Source organism: Phlebotomus papatasi, chromosome 2 (assembly GCF_024763615.1).
Source record: "Phlebotomus papatasi isolate M1 chromosome 2, Ppap_2.1, whole genome shotgun sequence".
Taxonomy (NCBI): Eukaryota; Metazoa; Arthropoda; class Insecta; order Diptera; family Psychodidae; genus Phlebotomus; species Phlebotomus papatasi.
The window spans coordinates 48,640,428-48,662,537 of NC_077223.1; the positions used below are offsets into that span (position 1 = coordinate 48,640,428).

General features: G+C 39.3%; 1 protein-coding gene across 34 annotated transcripts in view; it reads right to left on the minus strand.

Moving 5' to 3' along the window:
* The window catches only part of LOC129801433 (arginine-glutamic acid dipeptide repeats protein), a 47,984-nt gene that overhangs the window by 9,666 nt on the left and 16,208 nt on the right, over positions 1-22,110 (minus strand). For 2 of the 34 annotated variants that reach the window (XM_055846457.1, XM_055846463.1), the window contains exons 3-18: positions 21,031-21,184; positions 20,862-20,941; positions 20,456-20,800; positions 20,275-20,374; positions 20,045-20,213; positions 17,256-17,447; positions 14,161-17,188; positions 9,391-9,737; positions 9,105-9,312; positions 8,940-9,034; positions 8,610-8,669; positions 7,922-8,020; positions 7,748-7,821; positions 4,942-4,988; positions 4,765-4,858; positions 4,485-4,579 (exon numbers count right to left, since the gene is read on the minus strand). In XM_055846457.1, the coding sequence (XP_055702432.1) occupies positions 4,485-4,579; positions 4,765-4,858; positions 4,942-4,988; positions 7,748-7,821; positions 7,922-8,020; positions 8,610-8,669; positions 8,940-9,034; positions 9,105-9,312; positions 9,391-9,737; positions 14,161-17,188; positions 17,256-17,447; positions 20,045-20,213; positions 20,275-20,374; positions 20,456-20,800; positions 20,862-20,941; positions 21,031-21,184 (5,187 nt within the window). Of the gene's footprint in view, positions 1-4,484; positions 4,580-4,764; positions 4,859-4,941; positions 4,989-7,747; positions 7,822-7,921; positions 8,021-8,609; positions 8,670-8,939; positions 9,035-9,104; positions 9,313-9,390; positions 9,738-14,160; positions 17,189-17,255; positions 17,448-20,044; positions 20,214-20,274; positions 20,375-20,455; positions 20,801-20,861; positions 20,970-21,030; positions 21,185-22,110 lie in introns of all 34 variants that reach the window. The other 32 variants (XM_055846461.1, XM_055846456.1, XM_055846459.1 and 29 more) reach the window with 29 other exon arrangements.

The window sequence follows — 22,110 nt, forward strand, 5'->3', positions numbered from 1 at the left end:
GTAACGTAGAGAGACCATATTATTAATTTTATTTAATTTCTATTTCTTGTGAACGGAGAAATTCATAAGTAGGCCATCGTTCATTATGGATAGACCTAAATTAAAATTATGGTCGTTCGCCTTTAGGTGTTCATTTTGATCGAGATGATTGATACAGATATAGCCCAGCCTTATGCTGAAGCGAACTATGTTCGGCTATTTCAATCATCAAACTGTTATCCCCTTTTAAGACACATTGCTAGCAGTGTCCCTTGGGAATTTAAAGTCAGTAGCACTTCTTGCTGTCACTAGTATTTTGATTCGGTATTTCGTCAAGACGACAAAACCAATCAATTTTTATTGGCCAATACTTTAATTATTTTTCTTCTTCGTCAGTTTTGACGTCACATATAATTTCGGACACCTTAATTCGATTATCTATTTTATTTTACTTTTTTTTCGATTGGGATGCACTGAATTTGGTCGCGATTTGTTTCCCATTTCTCTGCAGTTAGAGGCAGCCACATTTTTCTGATCGGGATGTAGTTTCTCGAGTAAAATTTTATCATGTTCAATATTCGAGGCAATAGGGCAGTGTCGGTGGAAAAAGGGGTTTTCTCTTTGCCCTTCAGGATTTCTCTTTCCCCAACATTGTAATTCGGCTGAGACTCTCCTTCCCGCTTCTACATTTTTACGCGGAATGCTCTTCAGCGGAATAGCTGAAATCCTGATCGGATTATAATGGTGCTGAGGCGGGAGATTTGGGGGGATAAAATCGTGACCATTCGTGTAGAGTAATTCCCTATTAGATCATGTATATTAATGATCCGCCTTGGTGATCGAAATGGGGTGGTCCTTAGTAATAATATCTTATTCTTTTGAAAGTAGTTACACACACTTTAAACTTATAGTTAAGTTATTTCGCTGGCGCTAATAATTAGGTCGGCCTATCGATGCGAAATCCTTAACATTTTTGACTTATAACTATTAATTCTAAATTTTACTTTTTTCTCTCGAAATTGTTACTCTCTAATACTACTCATTTTGTTTTGCTCTACTACTTATTAATTGTTATTGTTATTAATGAGATTTGTTATATTTTGTTTTTTTTTTGAGATTGTGGCTTATTGCCCCCTGGGGGGTTCGAAATCTTTTTTTTTTTCTCTTTTTTTTTGGTGACCCCGGGGTGTGTGTTGCGAGCGCAACATATTTAAATTTAAAACTGTGGAGTGTGTTGCCCTGCTGAGGCGACGAGGGCGCTAGCGACGAGGAGAGGAGGTAGAAAAATCAGTAGCAGCTGATAAGAAAAAGAGCGCCAATCGGCCTCTTTCACCACTGACCGCCGAGGAGGCAACATCAATCACCTCGCCCATCTCCACCAGCCCAATCCCCAGCAGCAACACCATCATCACCACCAAGCATTGAAGCCACTGAAGCCACCGGGAGCCCCCAAGAACACCAAGCCCAGTGCTGAGCTTTCCGGAGTAACCTCTGCCACATCCACCTCTCCCAAATTCCCATCTCAACCTCCGTGGGAGTGTTCTCACCGGAGAACACAGGGGAGTGTGGGACATAGTCCTTGCCCCGAACGTGGGACCTGAAGGAAGGAATGAACGGAGGGAATAGAGGGGAGGAATAAAAGATTTTTCCCAATACCTGTAAGATCGAATGAGGGCAACTGCTGAAGATGAGAATTTGAAAAGAGTGCATAATTTATACCAAAGTAGGTTGTGAGGTAGACTATCAAAGGCTTTTGTGAAATCTAAGAGAACTAGAATTACAAAATGACCACGATCAATAGACGAGGCAATATCATGGTCTACTTTGAGGAGGGGGCCTTTGTGCCGTGACCCTTTAGGAAGCCCGACTGAAGGTCACAAAGCAAACCATTGTCAGTTAAATGTTGAGAGATGTGTTCATGAAGAATGAACTCAAAAGCTTTAGAGAGAACGGGAAGGCGGCTGATAGGCCGGAAGGCAGATGGAGACCTGGGGTTAGGAATTTTGGGAATTGGAACTACAAGAGCCCGTTTCCAAGAATCTGGGAAAGTCGAAGGATTACCGGGAGAAGAATTTTAATGAATTCAAGAGAGACACCATCACACTCCATGGCATTCGACTTGACACGGGAGATAGCATGAACAACATCTGATTGTAAGATGCAGCGAAAGCTAAAACCCTCCCAGGACGCGGAAGGAAAAGAAGGACAGACCAGGGAGTCAGTAGAAGATGCAGAAAAGAATACGCAAAGCTCAAGAGCAGTGAGAGAGCAAGCCTCCCCATTTGATACAGATGGCCGCAGACCTAGCTTTTTTATGTTGGACCAAAGAGTTAGAACCTTTCAACGCCACATGGCGAATAAATTGGATTAAATCCTTCATGTTTCGAAACATAACTCGATAAGGAATACTGGCAACATTGTCAAATGCTATCGTGGAGGTAAAACAAACATCATCGTTTAGGTTAAGAAGCGAATTAAAATTAGAAAAGAGTCTCTCTATGTGAATCCCTAAAAATCTCAGATCTCTCAGATACTATCCTAGCACTGCTCAAAAAAAGTTCTGCTCGAAAGAGCAAAGAAACAACAGCCGAAAAACTTCGCTTTGTCGTTAGAGGCCAATTGACAAACATCGTCTCCTTCGATTGAGACCGCACTCAGTCCCGGGATTATGCACATTTTCGGGACCGATAAAAAACGCGCGAAATGGCTTTATGCATCAAGAAAATTCGCATACCCGCAGGCGATTTCTTTTGAATGAATTGTCCGTAGGATGCATTTCGCGCGGAGTAAAATTATTCAGAGCAAAAAGATTCAACTGTTTAAAGGAAATTCATCAACAAACAGTACTCTTTGGCCCAGAGTTCTTTAGTACATTATTAGAATATTTAAAATTTTTACCTTAATAAAAGAAATTAGAGTTTTATACTGAAAAATAAGCATATTGTCTTCAAATTTCCAGTGTCCCAAATTATACACATTCAGGCGTATTTCAAAATTGATTTCATAAATTGACTCCCAAAGATAGGCAAACTTGCATAATTGTATGTGCATAATTCCGTCAGGTGCATAATCCCGAACTTTATGAAGAAAATTCATATGCCGGAACTGAGTGAGTGTAGAGCTAAACTTACGGAGAGGACACGCTAGAAAAGTTTTTAAGGAGAAACTGAATCGTCATATTTTTTTTCATTTCCTGTCCAGGAAAAACCAACAATTCTGTGATAGTGAACTAGGCATGCATAGAAACCTAAAAGATCAGAGAACTTTCTGGTGTAGTGCAATTCACTGGCCATTTTACAGTTCACTCAGAAAAAAGTCCTGAATATGGAGCACGAAAAAATGTGCGAAGGCTGCCTACAGTCCCCTATGGAGCTATTTGAAGCCAACTTATGAATTCATCTCACAGAGTCTTCGTGACCCATCTAACCTCTTAAGCTTCAATAGTTCAACTAGCAATATTCCTTGGATTTTCTGACAAATCTGAACCGGTTTCAATCAGTTACGAACCGACAATAAACCGGTTAAGGATCAATAATCGAAATTTAAATGTCTCTTTTCTAAGCTTTGTTTGGGCGACTTTTTGAGTGCTTAATAAATTGGTTGAAACCTGTTGTGAATTTCCTTTTCAGGAGTAGGGGAGATTGGGGCAAAACTTGTCAAAACGCGTATTTAATTCTTTCACGAGCTCTGAGAAAACTTAAATGTTTTATAATGAGCATATTCTTATAGGAAATTTACTGCTCTACAACGTTACAGAAGACTATTTTCCTCTATCTCGAAAGAAATGTGATTTTCGAATCATTTTCTAAAAGTCGATTTTGTGGAGATTCTCAAAAATTCTGGGGCAAATTTTGTCAGTCTTCGGATAATTTGTGATGTTTTACTCTCGCAAACGTTAAAAATATTAAATAGACATATTATTTATAGGAAATTTATTCCTCTACAACTTTGTCAAAGATCAATAGGAACATAAATTTCTTCAGTGTGTAGGGGAAAGTGTGCTACCTTCAAACGATTTATGCTTCAAACATTTAATTTTTTTTCCAATGTGTTATAAATAAATCTGGCCCATTATAATATTATATTTTAATAGTTGCTAGTACAATGCCCCAAATTTTCAGAAAAGAGTTATATGTGAAACCGGTGAAATTCATAAGGAACACAGAGAAAAAATTAAATTGTCCAAAGCTTGATTCGTCTGAAGGTAGCGCGCTTTCCCCTAGAGACAGGAATTGTACGATCTCTAGAAAAAAAAACAAAAACCAAAAAAAAAAACAAAAGGTTATGGAATTTTGAGTAACAAAAACAAGTGTCCCAAATTTATAAGCTGTTCCGAATTAGGTACTGTTTCTCTATGATTTTTCCTTATGAATTAAGTAGCTAGAAAACTTTGTTAAGGCAAAATTCGTGTTCAAGAATTTCGCAAGGGTTATCAAAATTCGCGAACTTGAACTTGTACTCTCAAATTCGTCATATTTACTCTTTTAATTTTTTTTCTTTCATACCTGGATCTGATCAGCGTAGGACATACGCAGAAGAACATCAGGATGTGGCTCTCTAGGCAATAATACATTCGGACGAGTATATGGTGGAACATTTGCTGTAAAAGATTCAAAAGAAAAGGAATATGTTGACGCCTCAGGCTTTGATGAAATATCAATTTGTGTATGGATTTTTTTTATAATTAAAAAGAAAATAAGACTGCATATTTTCGTCCAAGTGTTCCAAAATAATATCCAGAATCCTTTTTTTATCTGGATAGACAATCTACGAATACAAACTCACGTGGTAGCTGAAATCCAGCGGCTTCCTGTTGTTGTTGCGAATGTAAGTGCAAATGTGTGTGAGAATGAGCATGATATTCGCCCGTCAGGCGGATCTACGGGCAGAAGAGAGATACCCATTAGCAAGGCATTTAGCGTGTTCATGGTTACACGGCGTTATTCCTTCGGAGGAACTTACCATTGGATCATTGGGATCGAGTCCAACATGGTGAGGTTGTGGAATACCTATGGAGATTTTTTTGTATTGTAATTTTTTTTCAATTATTAGATTTAGGGTAAGTGTACCAAATTTCGGCATAGGTGCATGCAAGCGCCTTTGAACTTTCGCACACTAAAATGATGTTCAAGTTCAGTGATTTATTCTGACTACCATGCAAACCGTATCGATTCTCCAACTATGCCAAAAAAGTCTCTTATAGGGTTCATAATCCCACCTCAGATAATCCCAGGAAATCCTCAGATTTTCCTCTAAAGGAAAATGAAACTTTAATGGCGATTTGTGCGAAAGTTCAATCAAATTTTCATTTTCGCACACGATTCACTTTATCATTGAACACCCCATTTTTACCGTAAATTTTGCACCGGACACTAAAAGTTGCACATCATTGTTTGAAGGGAACTCTACTCGATTAAACCGTTTATTAAGGAATAAAACGTTTTAATATCACTCTTTTGGAACTTTTCTAAGACATATTTTCATGACACTAAAAACCACTTTTTTCTTAATTCTATGAGAATTTCACTCTGGAAACGGTAAATCTGGTGAATGCTTTCTTGAAAAGTCCAAATATCATCAAATTTACACTAATCAATAAGTTTTTTAAGCTAAAAATTGACTAAAACTCTGCAAGCGAGAAGACCGCAAAGATTCCACCATTCCTCTAGGGCAGAGACGTGCAAGAACCGTTGAAACCGAATAAACGTGAAATGAAGCATGTACGTCAATGGTCAAAACGCTACTACAGTAGACTCTCTCAAATTCGGGCATATGGTACGGAAATGTCAGCCGGATTAGACAGAAATTCGGGCGACAAACTTTTTGAAATGTAACGATTTTTTATTCATGTGCATATAGATATTGAGTTTACACACTGATATATAACGCAAATTGCATGAAAATCCCTTAATAATGCAAAATCACATCAAAACTAAAACAAACCATTCCAAATTTGAGCATATTTGATTCATTTGATAATCATAATCAAACTTGAAAAATGACAACAAACTTTTTTCAAATTAAAAAGTAGCCCGATCTTAAAAGAGCCGAATTAGCGAGAGTCTACTGTAATATCCCAAAATTTTCTTGTGAATTTATTCAGTGGAATCTCTGATGAGCCAAATATCCCGAGCGGCGTGCACAGTGTGACCCAAAACAGTGAAGAATTCTCAAATGCGGTGGTCAGTAATTTTGACAGATGTTTTTACGAAGCTGCAAAATTCAATTTTCCTGAGCTGCAAGGGTGGTAATTTTTATGAATTTTCCTCCACCCACAAAAACGACCCCCTTCAAACAAAAGATTTTCACGGTAAATATTAACCCTAATAAACCCTCCGTAACTTGGAATAGTTGCTTTTTCGAAAAGACACTTGCAGTGTGCAAAAATGCATAAAATATTACACATCAGAATTACGATTTTAGGCCAATTTTTTTATTTTTGCCTTTTGGACTTAGGAAAAAAGGTCTAGGCTTCCAAGTTTGTCAGGAAGTGTGAGATGTAGGACTAGCTTTTAGATTATATGTCCATGGATGAAATTCATTTAGTAACTTGGAAAAAAATTAACTTTTACGAAGCTGCAACATTTACGATGCTGCAAAACCTTCCCCTACAGTACTAGTTTTTACGCATCTTAGCGACGTTTCGTGATTTATTTGATCACTTCCTCAGGCTCTGTACAAAGAAATTACACGAAACATTGATGAGAAAATTTTTTGAAGTAACAACCATCTTTAACTTTAAACGGAAAAAATAAACTCACAGAGCGACACAAGTGGTACCCTGGTCAAGAAAACACATATTATTCACCATCCACGAAACGAGAAAATACAATGAACTAGATAATTAGGACGCAGCACAACTAAAAATCACAATTCTCAGAGCTTGTCGTAGATTAACTGAGGTTCACTGATTCCAAATCAATGCGGAGTACCAGGGGCTCAGGGCACTTCCCTCAGCCCTGTTGTTGACACACTCTCTCTCATGCTTTTGGATATAGTACATCTCCATTACATTGAGATGATGTGCCCTCCTAGTGCAGTCCAGAATATCAGTGCTGTCGAAATTGAACCTGTGTTGCTCTTCTCTCATGTGTTGCACCAGCGAAGTGGCCTCCTTGCTGAAATCTTTGACCGACAACTTATGTTATTTGATTCTACTATCTAATTTCTGGGAGGTGCGTCCAATATATATTTTCCCGCATTCACAAGGAATGCTGTAAATGACATTGGACCTGTCTTTCACTGGAATACTGTCTTGAGATTAGTGTACATGCGTTCTAGAGTGTTCGGAGACTTAAAAGAAATCTTTGAAGAAATCTTTTGTACAGAGCCTGAGGAAGTGATCAATTAATCATGAAACGTCGCTAAGATGCGTAAAAACTAGTACCCAGTTTATTTTGGCTGCTATACCGAATTTTTCCAACTCATATTAACCACAGTCGTCATTCTTCAATTACTTTCCCCTACACTTTAAAATTAATAAAAATGTAAACATTACATTGGTGGCGTATTCCGACCATCTTCATTCTCATAGTTCCTTGTCCTTCCGGAATTCTTCAAATGTCTTTTTCAGATCATTTCGTTCGTCTAAGCGACATTTTTTGTTATTTTTTGCATTGTATAATCTCTAGAGTATGCAAAAACTAACAATTCATGGAAATTTGAGGAACAAAAAATGTGTCCGGAATTGTAAGCTGGCCGGAATTTGGTACACTTACCCTATTATCAACTGAATTTAATTTAAAAAAAAGTAATAATAATTTCTTACCCAGTCTTTCTCGTTCCAATTGCGATATAGCAGCTGGATTTCCGTAAAGAGGAAATTGCGAAGGATGTATACCTCTGTTATGTTGTTTTCACATGACGAATGGAGAAGAAAATATTTATTTTAGACCAGGACCACATTATTTGATTTTATATTTATATATAGATTGTGAATCACCTCATGCGATAGAATTCCATCCAATGTGGATTTGTTGGTCCAACAGCAGCTGCCTGTTGATTCTTCAACTCTTCAAATTCTCTGAAATTGTTGATTAATCTATAAGCGAAGGGGATGGCAGAAAGTGGTAAAATATCAATAAGAGCCATTTACATCTACATTACTCTACAGTTTTTTTCTCTCTCTCTCTCTCTCTCTATCAAGATGAAAATAACCTTTGAAAATGTGTAAATATTTTTTTTCTTTTTTTTTTTGCAGTAAAACTGTGAAAGAGTAATAATGTGAAATTGTTCATGTTTAATTAGATGAATGAAAAATAGACATGAGAGATCATTTTGACAATATCGCAAGTTCATTTGGTTTCTCTTTCCTTGCAAACTTTTTTTTTGTATGAGATAATGAGATAATATTTCATTTTACTGTGTTTTTCTTTGTATCCAAAAAAGAAAAAGAAGCTAAAGCATTTCAAGCCTTTACCAAATAAATTTAAAAAAATTAAATAGAGAACACCAACACCACATATTTTAACAAGGCATAATTTAATATAGCATTTACAGATGATGTAATATTCAGTAATGCGGTGAAATATTTTGTAATAATTGTCATGATAGCAATTGATGGTATTTTTTTGTGAATTTGATGAGAATAAAAAATGATTTTTAGAAGGTTAAAATTTCAATGAAAGTACCTTTCTCTACTATACATTTGGCCCATTGGATGATATGGTGGTACCATTGGTTCAACAGGGCTGAAAATTTTTACATAGAGACGTTTTTTTAGAATTGCATTGTGATGATCTCTCTCTCAAGAGGGAATTTCTTTCTCGTGATTTCTTTTCTAATCATTCTCTTTTTTTTCTCCATCTTATTAGTTTTCAAATTTTGGCAAAAAATAATGGTAGCATTAATAAATTTCTATTTTAGAATTCACCCCAAAAATGTTCACAGAAAATAATTCCCTAATCGTACAAGCTAAAAAAAACAAAACAAACACGCGAAAAATGAAATTTCATCATTACCTGAATGCAACATGCGGCCTAGCATACTCTGAGAGTTGCCTGAGAGCTGGAGTATCGCTGAATGGTTTGATTTCAGACTTCAGTTTGACCTGCTGCTTGAAAAATTAACAAAAAAACATCCTGCTGTAGACCACAAAAATGTTGCAAAAAGATTTTTATCCTTACCTGAGCTTGTTGTGCTTGCTGTTGCTGTTGTTGTTGCTGCTGCTGTTGCTGTTGTTGCTGCTGTTGACGCCTCTCACGTTCCCTCTCAGCCAACTTCCTGTCCCTTTCTTCACGCTTCCTCGCCAATGTTGTTCCGGCCACCGGTTTAAATTCCAAATCCGTCCGAGTACACGAATTGTAATCCCCACGATCGCATCGTCGAACAAATCTAAAAGAAAAAATCACACATCCATTGAAAAAATAAATTCCCGACCAGCAAAGAAAAAAATGCATCACAAAAATTTACATTGCTGACTGAGATCTATGACACTCAGTATCGTCGGGTTTCGCCTCGGGACTAGGACCACGTTGTATGTGCTGTGGTGGACTGGGAACTTCCGGTTCAGGATCCGGATCAATATCCACATGTACTGGTTCCACAGGATGATGCCCACCCAGATTATTGCTGGCAGCATGAGCATGCGCCCGCAGAGCATCCATGTGACTCGTTTTGCTCGACAATGGGCTCTCGGGAAAGCCATGCGATGAAGGATATCCATGTACAGGACTTGGATACTGACTACCACTGCCACCACTTGGAGTACTACCACCCGTAGTTGGTATCTGTTGACCTTTTGGTGGTTGACTCTTGATCTAAACAAGTTAAATAGCAAAATGCATTTTTTTTTTCTAAATAACTCTAAAAAAAAAGGTCTCTACACAGAAAAAAAAATTGTAAAAATGATCGTAAATGTTTGTGAATTCCTATGGGCGAGTTACAAAATGCTCGTGAATCGTATAACTCACAAACAAGTTCGTAAAAGTTTGTACTTTTTTCACAAACATTGTTCGTAAAATGATCACTTGACGAGCATTTTTTGTACTTTTACAAACAATTGTTCGTAAATGTTCGTAAACACACAAAAAATGTTCGTAAAATTTTGTCATTTGTTCGTAAATGTTCGTAAAATGTTCGACAGGAAAACAAAATTTTTAACAAATGACAAAATTTGCGAACATTTTTGTGTCACACGAACAAATGTTTGTAAAAGTACAAAAAATGTTCGTCCAATGATCATGTTACGAACAACGTTTGTGAAAAAAGTACAAATTTTTACGAACATGTTTGTTGGTTATATGAATCACGAGCATTTCGTAACTCCCACATAGGAATTCACAAACATTTACGAACATTTTTACAATTTTTTTTTCTGTGTATAGAGCTTTCTATCATTTTAGGTAAATCTGAATTCGTTGGAAAAATCTAGGAGTAAATAACTTATTAGGGGAAAGCGCGCTAACTTCGGAAGATTCAAGATTCGCACAACTAATTTTTTTCAATACTATGTTGTTAATGAATTAAAACCAATTATAATATTATATTTTAATAGGTATTCCAACGCCTGAAATTTCTAGAAAATATGAAAAAAGTGAGTTGTTCGAAGCTTGAGTCGTCCGAAGGTAGCGTGCGTTCCCTTATTAAAATTGTGGCACCCGAGTGGAAATAACAAGAGGATGGGTGAGAGTGAACTGAACTGCTGATTTATTAAAGCTATAGGGGAAAGTGCTCTCCCTTCGAACGTTCATGCCTTCGAATAATGTGAATTTCTTTTGTTTTTCGAAAGAGATTTACACTAAATTATAATGGAATTAACAATTGATGATAATTCAACTAATATTTCATAGAAATGTGTAAGTCTCTTAAGAAAACTAAAAGAAAATTCAAATTATTCGAAGGTACGAACGTTCGAAGGGAGAGTACCTTCCCCTAGTTTTTATACATTTTGTGATCCTTTTAAGAGGACCGCTATTTGATAGTCCTAATGGACTTTGCTATCTTATTGTGGGTCTTATCCAATGGATGGTACATTGGACCCTCTTTGATATGTCTCATACATGAGGGAATGAATTCTGAATGATTTCACTGAAAACGTAATACCCGATCAGTAGAACAAAATATAGAGTCCTGTTCAATTTGTCGGAGAGTGAAGACGAACTTTTTCACTCATGGATTACATTTTATGAATTAAAACCGTTGTTCTATTTATAAGAAGAGTTTTCCTTTAATATCTCCTCTTTTCCCTAATCCTACAATGAGGAGGTCGATGAAAAAATAAGTGGAGAAAAGCGATGAAAAATTAATGAAAAAACGGGATCGGAAGTATAAGATGTGAAAAGAACAATAATAGATGAAAAGACGGTGCAGAAGCACAAGAAGTATCCTTAGTGAGAGCGAAAATTGCAAAGACGACGGAAGACGGTAACTGTTAAAGAGTTACAAGAAGACGAAAGATTGTAACTGTAACTGCGGAATAGTTGCGAAGACGAAAGACGGCAACTGCTGAAGAGTTACAAAAAGACGAAAGACGGTAAACTGCGATAAAGTTACAAGAACACGAAAGATGATAACTGTGGAACAAATGACGAAAGATGCCAAGCTTTAATGAATTAGTGACTTTTTTTACCAAGTATGGACTTATGAAAGAATGTAAGTGAGAAGTGAGATTTGCCTTTCGATGGGAAGAAGAAGGATCTTGTACGATGAATTATGCAATACGACAAATTGCTAAACTTTCTAACGAATAAAGGACTTATCAATCCGTGAAAAGAAATTTGCCTTCCGATGGAAGTGAAAAAGAGTTTACACTGCACATTGTGCGACATGATTAAGCTTTGATTTATGTTCAGAAGAGTAAACCAAAGATTAATGAAGAAAACGGTGCCTCAAGGATGCCTCAAATATTGGTTCAGGACAAAGATGAAGACGAAACTCCAAATATAGAAAATACGAAGGAAGGACTCTTTGATGATGACAATTAGATTATGCAGATTCGATGTGACGAATATGAGAATGGTAAGGAGAAATTGGTTGATGAAGCTAGATGCCTACGAGTGTAAAGATGACACTCTTTAGACAGAAATGACGAAAAAAAGATGTCTCTGAAGATGAGAATTGGATCACACAGATTCAATACGATGAATATGAGACTGAAGATATATGAGATAATGACAGAGATATGAAGATACAGCTGAAGACGAAACAGCGAAATATTGGAGAAACTTTAAAAGTTTCAAAAAGGAAGGAGACAAGACCGTTAAACATTAGCAAAGTGGACAGAAGACGAAAACAGAAGTGGAAAGCAATCTTTTCGTGCTTAGGAACTGCCGTAACACCATGCAATGCTACAGGTTTAATGGTTGCAATTGGGAAAATTCGATCACTTTGGGTTGCAAACGATAAAAAGACACGAATTGACCTTACTACTTTTCACTCCTTTACTTTCCTTACAACGTTTCGGAGGCTTGTTTCCTCCTTCCTCAGGTATTTTCCTCCCAATAATTTTCATACCTGAGAAAGGTGGAAACAAGCCTCCGAAACGTTGTTAGGAAAGTAAAGAAGTTAAAAGCAGTAAGGTCAATCTGTGTCTTTTTATCGTTTAATGGTTGCTCCCGAAGATGATTAAAGTGTAATGAAGATTAGCTCAGAAGTTGCCCTGGGGTCAATTTATTTTCAGGAAGGGCCGTGTGGGAATGAATTTGGAATGATTTCACTGCTCTCTCCGTAGAGTTCGAGCAGTAATAGACTAAATGAAGTGTATTTCTTGCACGATTGGGATAACTTCAACTTCATCAGAAATGTTTCTGAATCCCTGAGAAGCCTAATGACCTCTACACACTAGAGAAATTTGTGTCCATGTTGAAGAATTTCTAAACCATTCTAAATATTTTTGTACTGATAATCCCTTCTTTTGGGATCTAAATGGGGAGGTAATGCGACACATAGCCTCTTCCTCTCAATTCCTATGTTTGCCCTCAAGCGGGCTAGATGCTTGATAGGCCCCGGTATACTCAGGTGAGTGATAGAAGATTGGGTAACCAACTCCAGTGGGAAGTCACGAACCTGAGGCTAACGAACAAGGGAACTGGTCCTGCTAGAGAGGGTTCGGCGAGGGGCTAACAACCGCTCCCGTAAAAGCAAGATTGTTACGAAAACTCACAAGGAGCCTCTGATAGGACGGACTTTTCGATAGTAACCTATTCTACGTTTCTGGAGTGAGCTGACAGAAAGTCGTAAGGACTGGAGGAGGTTAGTGCGAGAGGCCCGGTCCCTTAAAGGGATGTTGCAGCCACCTAAATAAGTAAGTAAAGTTAACTCGTTTCGGATCATAACCCAGTCAATATCACGATTTTTTTTAGATAGAATATCCTAGATTTTTATATCCTTCTAATTATGAAGAATCAAATTTTCCTTTGGGTACCCAGCCCAAAGTCCCAAAGAATGCGAAAGAGTTAGGATCCAAATAGGGTCCAGCTGATCCTCGTGAATATTTAGCCTGTAAAATTTCGCAGTAAATATTGATCAGAAGAAATTGTAATCAAATTTTATATAACTGAATAGCCTTCCATAAACCTTGTTCCCATGCCCAGTTTCAGCTTTCTACCTTTTCTCAGAGAGGAGTTATATGGGAAAAGGTCCTCATTTTGTATGGTGACTGCTGGAAAGAGTGACGGGGGGGAAACGTATATATACACGGTTAAAGAGCCTTCCAGTGCCCTTGGTCCTATGCCAATTTTCTGACTTCTACTTCTTCTCAGAGGAAAGTTAAAATGAAAAAGTCCGTTAGCTAATGTTCAGTAATTCGATGTCAAAATAGTATTTTTTTTTTTCGAAAGGATAAAGGCGTTTTTACAAGGACTCCTGGCCAAATATCGTCCTGGGTCTCGATAGTTTATCATCCTACACCATTACCTATAAAATATGCCTAGTCCCATCTGTGGTCACCACATAGACCAAACTTCCATACATTTTTGCCCAAATGTTAACAGGCTAAATATTCCCGGGGTAAGTACACTAAGACAAAACCTAAAAAGTTAAAACAACTCTATGGCAGAGTTGAATTAACTCTACAAATATCGATGTAATTATTACTCTTTTTCGATGTAAAATTTCATCTCGACTGAAGTATATGCTTAAGTGTTTTCGTTTTAAGAATATACTTCAGTTAAGAAGATTTTCGTGTTCGACAATTTTTCTGAGTGGCTCTTACGTCTAAAAATATCGTATAATAAAGCTTACTTTGTGTTGAACACTCTGGGAGCTGGTAATGGTCATTTGCTTCTCCACGTGCGTTGGTGTCTCTTCACATCGTGACGTGACACTCTGATGGTGTGATATAACACTGGGCTCTAGAGGTCCTCCGGGCGGTGGAGGCTTCATGTAGGAAAAGCTAGGTCCATACGGGTGATAGGGATAGGGAGAGTTGAAGGGACTATGGTGATGGGGATAAAACATAGATGGGTGTATGAGATGATGTGGATAGGCGTTCTGAGCGGCGGGATGGACACCCATTGGTGTAGGTATTCCAGCTGGTGGTCCGATCAACGGAAGTGGCAGTGGCATTTGAGGATGACGAACAACTGGTGGTGAGGCACCGGGACGCAGGTGATGAGAAGGTGGTGGTGGCGAAGCGCCCAAATGCCGCTGAATCGCACTCGGTGGCCCATACATTTTGCTCAGAGGACTGGGCATAAATGAGGAGGCAGTTGTGGGTGGAGGTGTCATATGTGGTGATTGTTGACGCATTGTATGCCTATCACGCTCAACCGTTGACAGAGCCGCAGCCGCAGATGGATGATGAGCCGCAATAGGACTCTGGGGCACTAAATGTAAGGGACTCGTGCGACTGAGGCCAGCTGTGAGAGGTAGGGGTGAACCGGGTCTATGGGGTGGTGGTGGTCCATTTCCTGGTACCCCAGATGTCCCGGAAGCACCTGACTGTAGTTGAGGTACAGGTTGGGGCGCTGTACTTGGACTGGCCCGACTGAAAGAACTGCTTGGTGTGAGAGCAGAAGTGCTCTGACATGTAGAAACGACACCCATGTGAAGACTACTGGCTGATGAAATAGGTGTTCGTCGACCAGGATCAGTTAGGGAAAGAGCCGTTGGAGGACCTCCAAGCAGAGGCAGTGGCATATTGCCAGGTGTCATTGACGAGGAAAGCAGTGAATTATGCCCTAATGGTGCACCAAGGTGTACTGGATGATGTGACAGGGGTATTCCACCAGCAGCATGATGACTCAGGTGCAATGGAAGTGGATGACCCACCATAGCAGTATTGGAGATCATTGCACTAATTGGAGGTGGTGGGGAAGCTCTTCCTGGATGTCCAGTATTCTCCTTGGCCATTCCACTGCTTGAACTATCACTGCGTACACTCAGAGTTGTCGGCGACGGACTCCTTCGTTGACCTCCGGATCCCTGAACACTCGCCTGATGGTGAGAATGTGGAGATGTTGTTTGACTATTGAGTGGATGTCCAGGTCCACTTAGTGAATCCTGATGTGGTCGATGCAGTGGATGTTGTTGTTGACCAGATGGCGGTAGAAGAGAATTTGTTGGCATTTTGAGAGTAGTGCCCTGACTAAGGGAAGATGGAACACTGGTTGGTGGCATAGTCAGTGGTTGATGAATTGTCGGTGGTGGTGGTACTGCTGATGGAGATGCTGCGGCACTCATTAGAGATGGATGATTGGCCGGTAGCGGTGGTAGGAGACCCGGATGACTTACAATTAGTGAAGATGGTTGCTGTGGTGGAAAATGCGATGCTGTTGTAAGCGGTGAAATTGTCTGATTTGACAGTGGTGATGAGATACTTCCATGCAAATGCAATGGTTGTGACTGTGAATTGCTATTACTGCTCTGACTATCCTGATTAGGTGTTGATCTCGATGAGGCATCTAACGGACTCTCTGACGGTGGATACTTCATATTGGATGCATCAAAGGCACCCTTTATAAGATTATCTGCTGAAAATTGACTCTTCATCATGCCACCACCGCCATCTGGTGGATATTTCATGGAATGCTGTTGATTTTCAGGATTATGACTTTGATTCGGTGGTGGTCCACCAATACCATGATACTTCATCATTTGATCACCAAATTTCATCATTGGACTTGGATCATATGGTGACCTAGGGACACCATGTGGTGGTGTTGGACCCGAATCATTAAAGTGTCCCTTACCCATACCCGGACTGGCTGGTTCACTACCACCATATTTCATACCATCAGCCGGTGGTGGTGTATATTTAATATTTGGTGGGTAAACCTTCATATCGGGTCCGGGATAGGAACCCTTTAGCATATGAACGGCATCCGGAGGACCTTGTTGTTGTTGGGTATTTGGTGGCATTTTCAGTGTACTCTCTGGATAGGGCTTAAGAGCACCTTCGGGATACTTGAGATTCTGCGGTTGATCCATATACGGTTTCATTTCATACTTTATTGGACCATCTGGACCAGTATTTCCATATTTTGTGGCATCAATTGGTGTCTGATACTTATGAACATTCCCACTCATATCCGTTGGATACTTCATAATGATATCAGCACTGTATTTCAATGTATCACCATATTTCATTGGATCCTCTTGAACACCAAATTTCATACCATGTGGCCCCATCTCAGTAGGCGGAAATTTAATTGTAGCCTCATACGCCGGCTTCATTTCAGGATCATATTTATTGTCCTGAACACCAGTCATCTCATCAATCTGCACCTTACCTTCAGTCTTAATTTCCACCTTACACTTGATATCTTGCGTCTCAGAATTGATGTTGGATGTACTGTCCTCCAGGGAATCTTCTCCAGGTTCACGTTTAATGAACATTACATCAGTCTGCGGTGCTGTAGCCGGATCAGATTGAATCTGCTGCGAAGGTTGTTGATTAAAATCACCCGAAGCTATCCCCTGACCCGGTGGATTAACCTCTTGCTTCATATTGGTAATTTTTGACAGCATCTCCTGCTGCTGCTGCTGTTGTTGTTGCTGTTGCTGCTGCTGTTGACATTCTTTAGCCGATGACGATGATGTAGAATCCTCATCGGACTTCTTTTCCACACACTTTATTTCCTCCTCAGAGAGATTCTTTGTCTCACTACTTTCCGTCACAAGAGCCATTGGTTCCTCAGGTTTATTGCTTAGTGATATTGGTTCATCCTCTGGCTCCTTTGCACCCTGGACATTGCTTATATTAGCGACATCGATAGGTGCTTGAACTGACAGAGGATCTGTGAGTTTTTCATCTATCTCCTTAGGAACACTGTAAAAGAGATTTTTTTTATTGTAATTCAGTATTATACTTATTTTTAACAAATTAAATCATTTACTTTAGCAAATTGGCTTCTGGTGATTCTCTGGGATTTTCCACTTCATCCAGAACAGACTCTGGACGACTATCAGAATTACCACTTTCAGATGGTGTATCAGAGCGCTTTCTCTTGTCCTTCTCATCACTCTCATCACTAGCGTCATTCTGACGTTTACGTCCCTTGTTAGGTGTTTCAGTTTTACTCTTTTTCCTACAAATAACAAAATAATTTGTTAGCTTCATTTTTTTTTAAATAGGTTGTCGAAGATTCCTATGTTTTGCTCAGCCAAAAGCTCTGGCGTTATCATTTTCTGCAGCAGAATATGCGGCTGAGGTATGGGAAAAATCGACGCATTTAAAAAGCACACCTGTTACCAAAATATGCTCGTGAGCGGGAATTGCTCCTCTACAAATAAGGAGACAAATCATCTCCAGCAAAGCGATGTCTAAAACCCAAAATAGACACAGGGATCGGCTTAAGGATCAGCCCGAAAAGTGAGGATTGGTGTCGATACACTCACGGATCAACCCATAATTTGGAGGATCAGTCTCATCTTCAAAATTCACGAGGTATAGTGAAATAACGGGGATTAGGCGACATCAGCGCTAGTGCTGAAAATAAAAAGCTTCACTTTGGGTGTTTTTCGGTGCTTTTCGAAATGTCAATTGGGTGAAAAAAGATGAAGATAATGCTACGCGGAGGTCTCGGTAGCTCAATAGGCAAATCGTTGGCTTTGTGACGCAGAGGCCCTCGGTTCGATCCTTGATCGAAGCGCGTCCGGTATTATTATTAATCGTGTCGGAATACTTAATACAATGTAATCATGTTATATTGGTGCTGTTGTATCCCGTGTTGGAAGAATCCGCTAAGTCCATGTGTAGACCGCCCAGGAGCGCCTTCCCCGTGATGTGGATGCTTCTTCCATGCTCCTGATGAAACTCTTCCTCTTGGTGGCGACCAAGACAGGAGAACGTGAAGAGCGCTCAATCGTTTGAGAAGCGGTGTCGCAAGACCAAGAGATTATTATTATTAATCGTTTCAAGGTCTAAAATCAAGTTTGTCTTGCCCAAGAAATCAAATCCCCTGTTTCGCATTAAGCAGGGGACGACGGACAAACACAGAGGTGGGAGGGTGGTTTAGATCACCCCGCAGTAACAAAGGATGTCACATTCGGAGAATCTCCATCGTCTCTCGATCGCGCTACGCCGCTTCTCAAACGATTGAGAGACTTCCATGTCTTCCAGTCTTGGTCACCACCAGGAGGAAAGCCTTCCCTTAGTTCGACAAAATCTGGTCTGAAGCTCTTGCGAGACTTCAGCCTTGCTCTTGGTTTTTTGTGACCGTGGAGAAGATGCCTTGGTTCGGAAAGAACTTTGGATATCTCTCTACTGGAGATGATTTGTCTCCTCACCCGTGGTGGAGCAATTCCTGCTAAGGGATAGAGTTTGTCCACTGGCGTGCACTTTAGGCACCCTGTTACTATACGGGCGGTATCATTAAGAGTGACGTCAACTTGCTTAGCGTGCACCGATCTCTTCCATACTTCAGCTGCGTACTCTGCTACGGAAAAAGATAGGGCAAGTGCAGAGGTACGCATCAGTTTTGGCTGAGCTCTCCACTGAGCGTTGACAAGTTTCCGCAGTAAGTTATTTCGCGTCTTGATCTTGTTTTTAACATTACTGCAGTGGGTCTTGTACGTAAGAGTTCGATCGAGAGTTACTCCAAGGTACTTAGGCGTGAAATTGTGTTTCAGAAAGTTCCCCTCCCAACTTACATTCAAGCGACTCGTGACGCAGATGGAAACAACTTACGCCGCCTTCAGACTGGAGGTTTAGCTCACTTCCCAAAGGTCTCAAAAATATTAATAACAAGCAATTTTACTGATTTTTCAAAATCTAATGAATTATTTGCCCTTAATATTCAATCCTGAACAACAATTTCCTAAAAAAAATCATGCTTGATGAGGAATTAGAGGAGTTAAGCCAGATAGCTAAGCCTTAGGTCTGAAGCCCGTATAACCTCTATTTTAGAGGGATTTGGTTTTAGTTGATTCTCCTTGTAGAATTTGGAAAATTCCACAAGGCTGATCTCAAGCTGGGACCTGGGACTTCACGTCTTGAAATGTGTTTACCTTAACAGCTAGAGCCAAATCATCTGCGTACAAGAAGGCTTTGGAGGGAGACGGCAGTGGCCGATCATTTGTGTAGATATTAAAAAATGTGGGAGCCAGAACACTACCTTGCGGTAGGCCATTTTTTTGCAGCCTCCATTTGCTTTTCTGACTACGGAACTCAACAAAGAAACTGCGGTTCTCTAAAAGAACCCCAATCATCTGTGCGAGATCGTAGTCGTTTGTCAGATTGTAGACCTTTGAGAGAAGGATTCTGTGGTTTACTGTGTCAAAGGCTACCGAGAGGTCAACGAAAGGCAACATCTGTGATTTTGCCTTCCTCGAAACCATCTTCAATAAATTGAGTGAGGTTCAAAACTTGACCGAAGCTGGATTTTCCCGAGCGGTACCCAGCTTGGTCTCCGATCAGCTTGTCCTCTACAGCAGGTGCAATCAAAGGATTGCAACAGCATACTTTCAAATATTTTAAAGATTAAGAGAAAATGAGGGGCATCTTAATGGTCCTAGGGTCGACTTATGACAGGCGTGGTGACGTCATTTCTCAAACATCGTTTGAAACATGTTGAGAAAAGTGGTTTCCGGGGGATGAAAAGTGAAAATTTTGAGTGGCCAAAAAATCAAAGAATTATATATACTGCTCTCCCTGTGCAGTTCGAACTGAAAAAGAAAATCATACTTGTCTGATTTATTTGGTGTTCGTGGACTTTCAGCAGTTGTGTCCGGTGTTTCAGAGCCACGTTTTGGCCTCTTGTTGCTCGGCTGATCTTTGGACGACTGCTTATTTCTCGTTCGCATCCTTGTTGGTGATTCGTCACCGAGAAAATCACTTCCAGCCGGTGTTGATCCTTAAGGAAAAAAAAATTTAAAAAATGCAGTCCAATAAAAAACTTAATATTCCTAACTTACTCTTATTTGTAGCACTTGAATCACTATCACATTCACTAGCGTCGTCTTCCGTTAGTGAACTGTTTTCTTCTTTAGAAACAGGTGACGGTCTCTGTTCCTGCTGATAAAGTTAATACCGATTAGTATTTTTTAATTTTTTTTTAATAACCATATAAAGAAAATTATCATTTGAAACATTTACCAATAATGGTTCTGGAGCTTCCTCCTTTTTGGCGTTTGGTGTTGAATTTGTTGCCCTTGTATTACGAATTCGTCTCAATGATCCTTGGCGACGTCGTCGATGTGGACGATTATTATTTGCGCCTGGTGTCTTTTTCCACAAATAGTAAAATTCAACAAGTTCCGGTGTTTGTTTGTGGGGCAAAAGATCTTTGTGTATACGAAAAAAATTCTTTCCAAATTGACGTAAACCTTTAATAAAACGCTTTGTTTCGTCCTCAGTCCACTTTTTATCGATACCTTTTGGTACGGGACACTTTACTAATGTCTGAAGAGCTTTCCCAGGATCATACCCTGAGTCATGTAACTGCAAAAAAATAATTCATTTAAGAAAGCAAAAAAACTTATCTTTGCCCTTGATAACTTACAACGTCTAATGCGTTTATTGTTGTGTCGTCCCTGCTAGCAGCTAAACATCCATCCTCGGGTGAGCCTCCATCGCACATACCTATCGTCATATCTATCCCAATTAGCTTCTGTCTCAGCAAACAATCGCCAGGGAAGAGAAAAAAAGATCAAGATAGCAAATGGATTTACCTTGAAACGCGGCCATTGATCGAGCTGCACGTAAGTACATCATCAAATCACCGTCCAAAACAACACCAGGACTCCATCGGGGATCTTCCAGGTCACGGTCAGAGTCCTTGTCGAATTGGTACTTCGAAATTGGTTGATATTCTGGTAACTTGGCCTTCAAGACACCAAATGCAAACTCATACAGAGTTAGATGATTTCTTCCAACGTTCTTCATTGACTATTTTCTATTCACTCTCTCTCTCTCTCTCTCTCTCTCCAATATTAACAGGCTACAAATGCTCAATTCTTTGCACACTCAATAACTCTTTTAGCATAACATTCATTTGTTATTTGTTAATTCATGTTAATATGCGAACTAAATAATACTAAGAAAAAGCATAATACATTGAATTGCATTTTTTTGTCATAACTAGATTTGCAAAATTCTTCTAGGGAAATAATGTCGGACAGTGCTGAAAATCGGACATAATGAAAGACGGAGTATGAAACACTGCTTCAGCTTTTGTGAAGTTGATGAGTTGTTTCTTAAGTGTTCCACTTCAATATAATATTAATAATAAAAGTAATAGGAGAAGAGTTCATAATTTTGGACAGTTTCGAAATTTGGACACTTTGAGGGTAAAATTGGACACTAAAAATAAATTGATTAAAATTGTGGAAGTTTATTCCAATATTTGATTAATAATGAATTTTATCTTAATACTTGTTGATCACTAAAACAAGAAGAATTATTGACCAGTATCTTGTGGGATGTCCAAGAAGTGCTAAAAAGGACACCCAGCTCCTGTTTGCCAACAGATACCTCAAAATATTTCACACAATAACACTTTAAAACACATTTCTCTCAACACGATGTTATTGTAGACACATTAAGCTTTCTCAAGAGCCAAAAAAACACTTCCTGGACAATCACAATTCACCAAAATCAGGAAGAATAGGAAAAACTTCCCCGAAAGCAATCTCCCTTGCTGCCAAATGTCAAAATTATCGGCCATATTGGCAAAAATGTCGCTACCGCTTGGAATTTTGTTACAAGGTTGGTGTCAAAAAGCAAATGGCGGACATTGGCGGGATAACCTT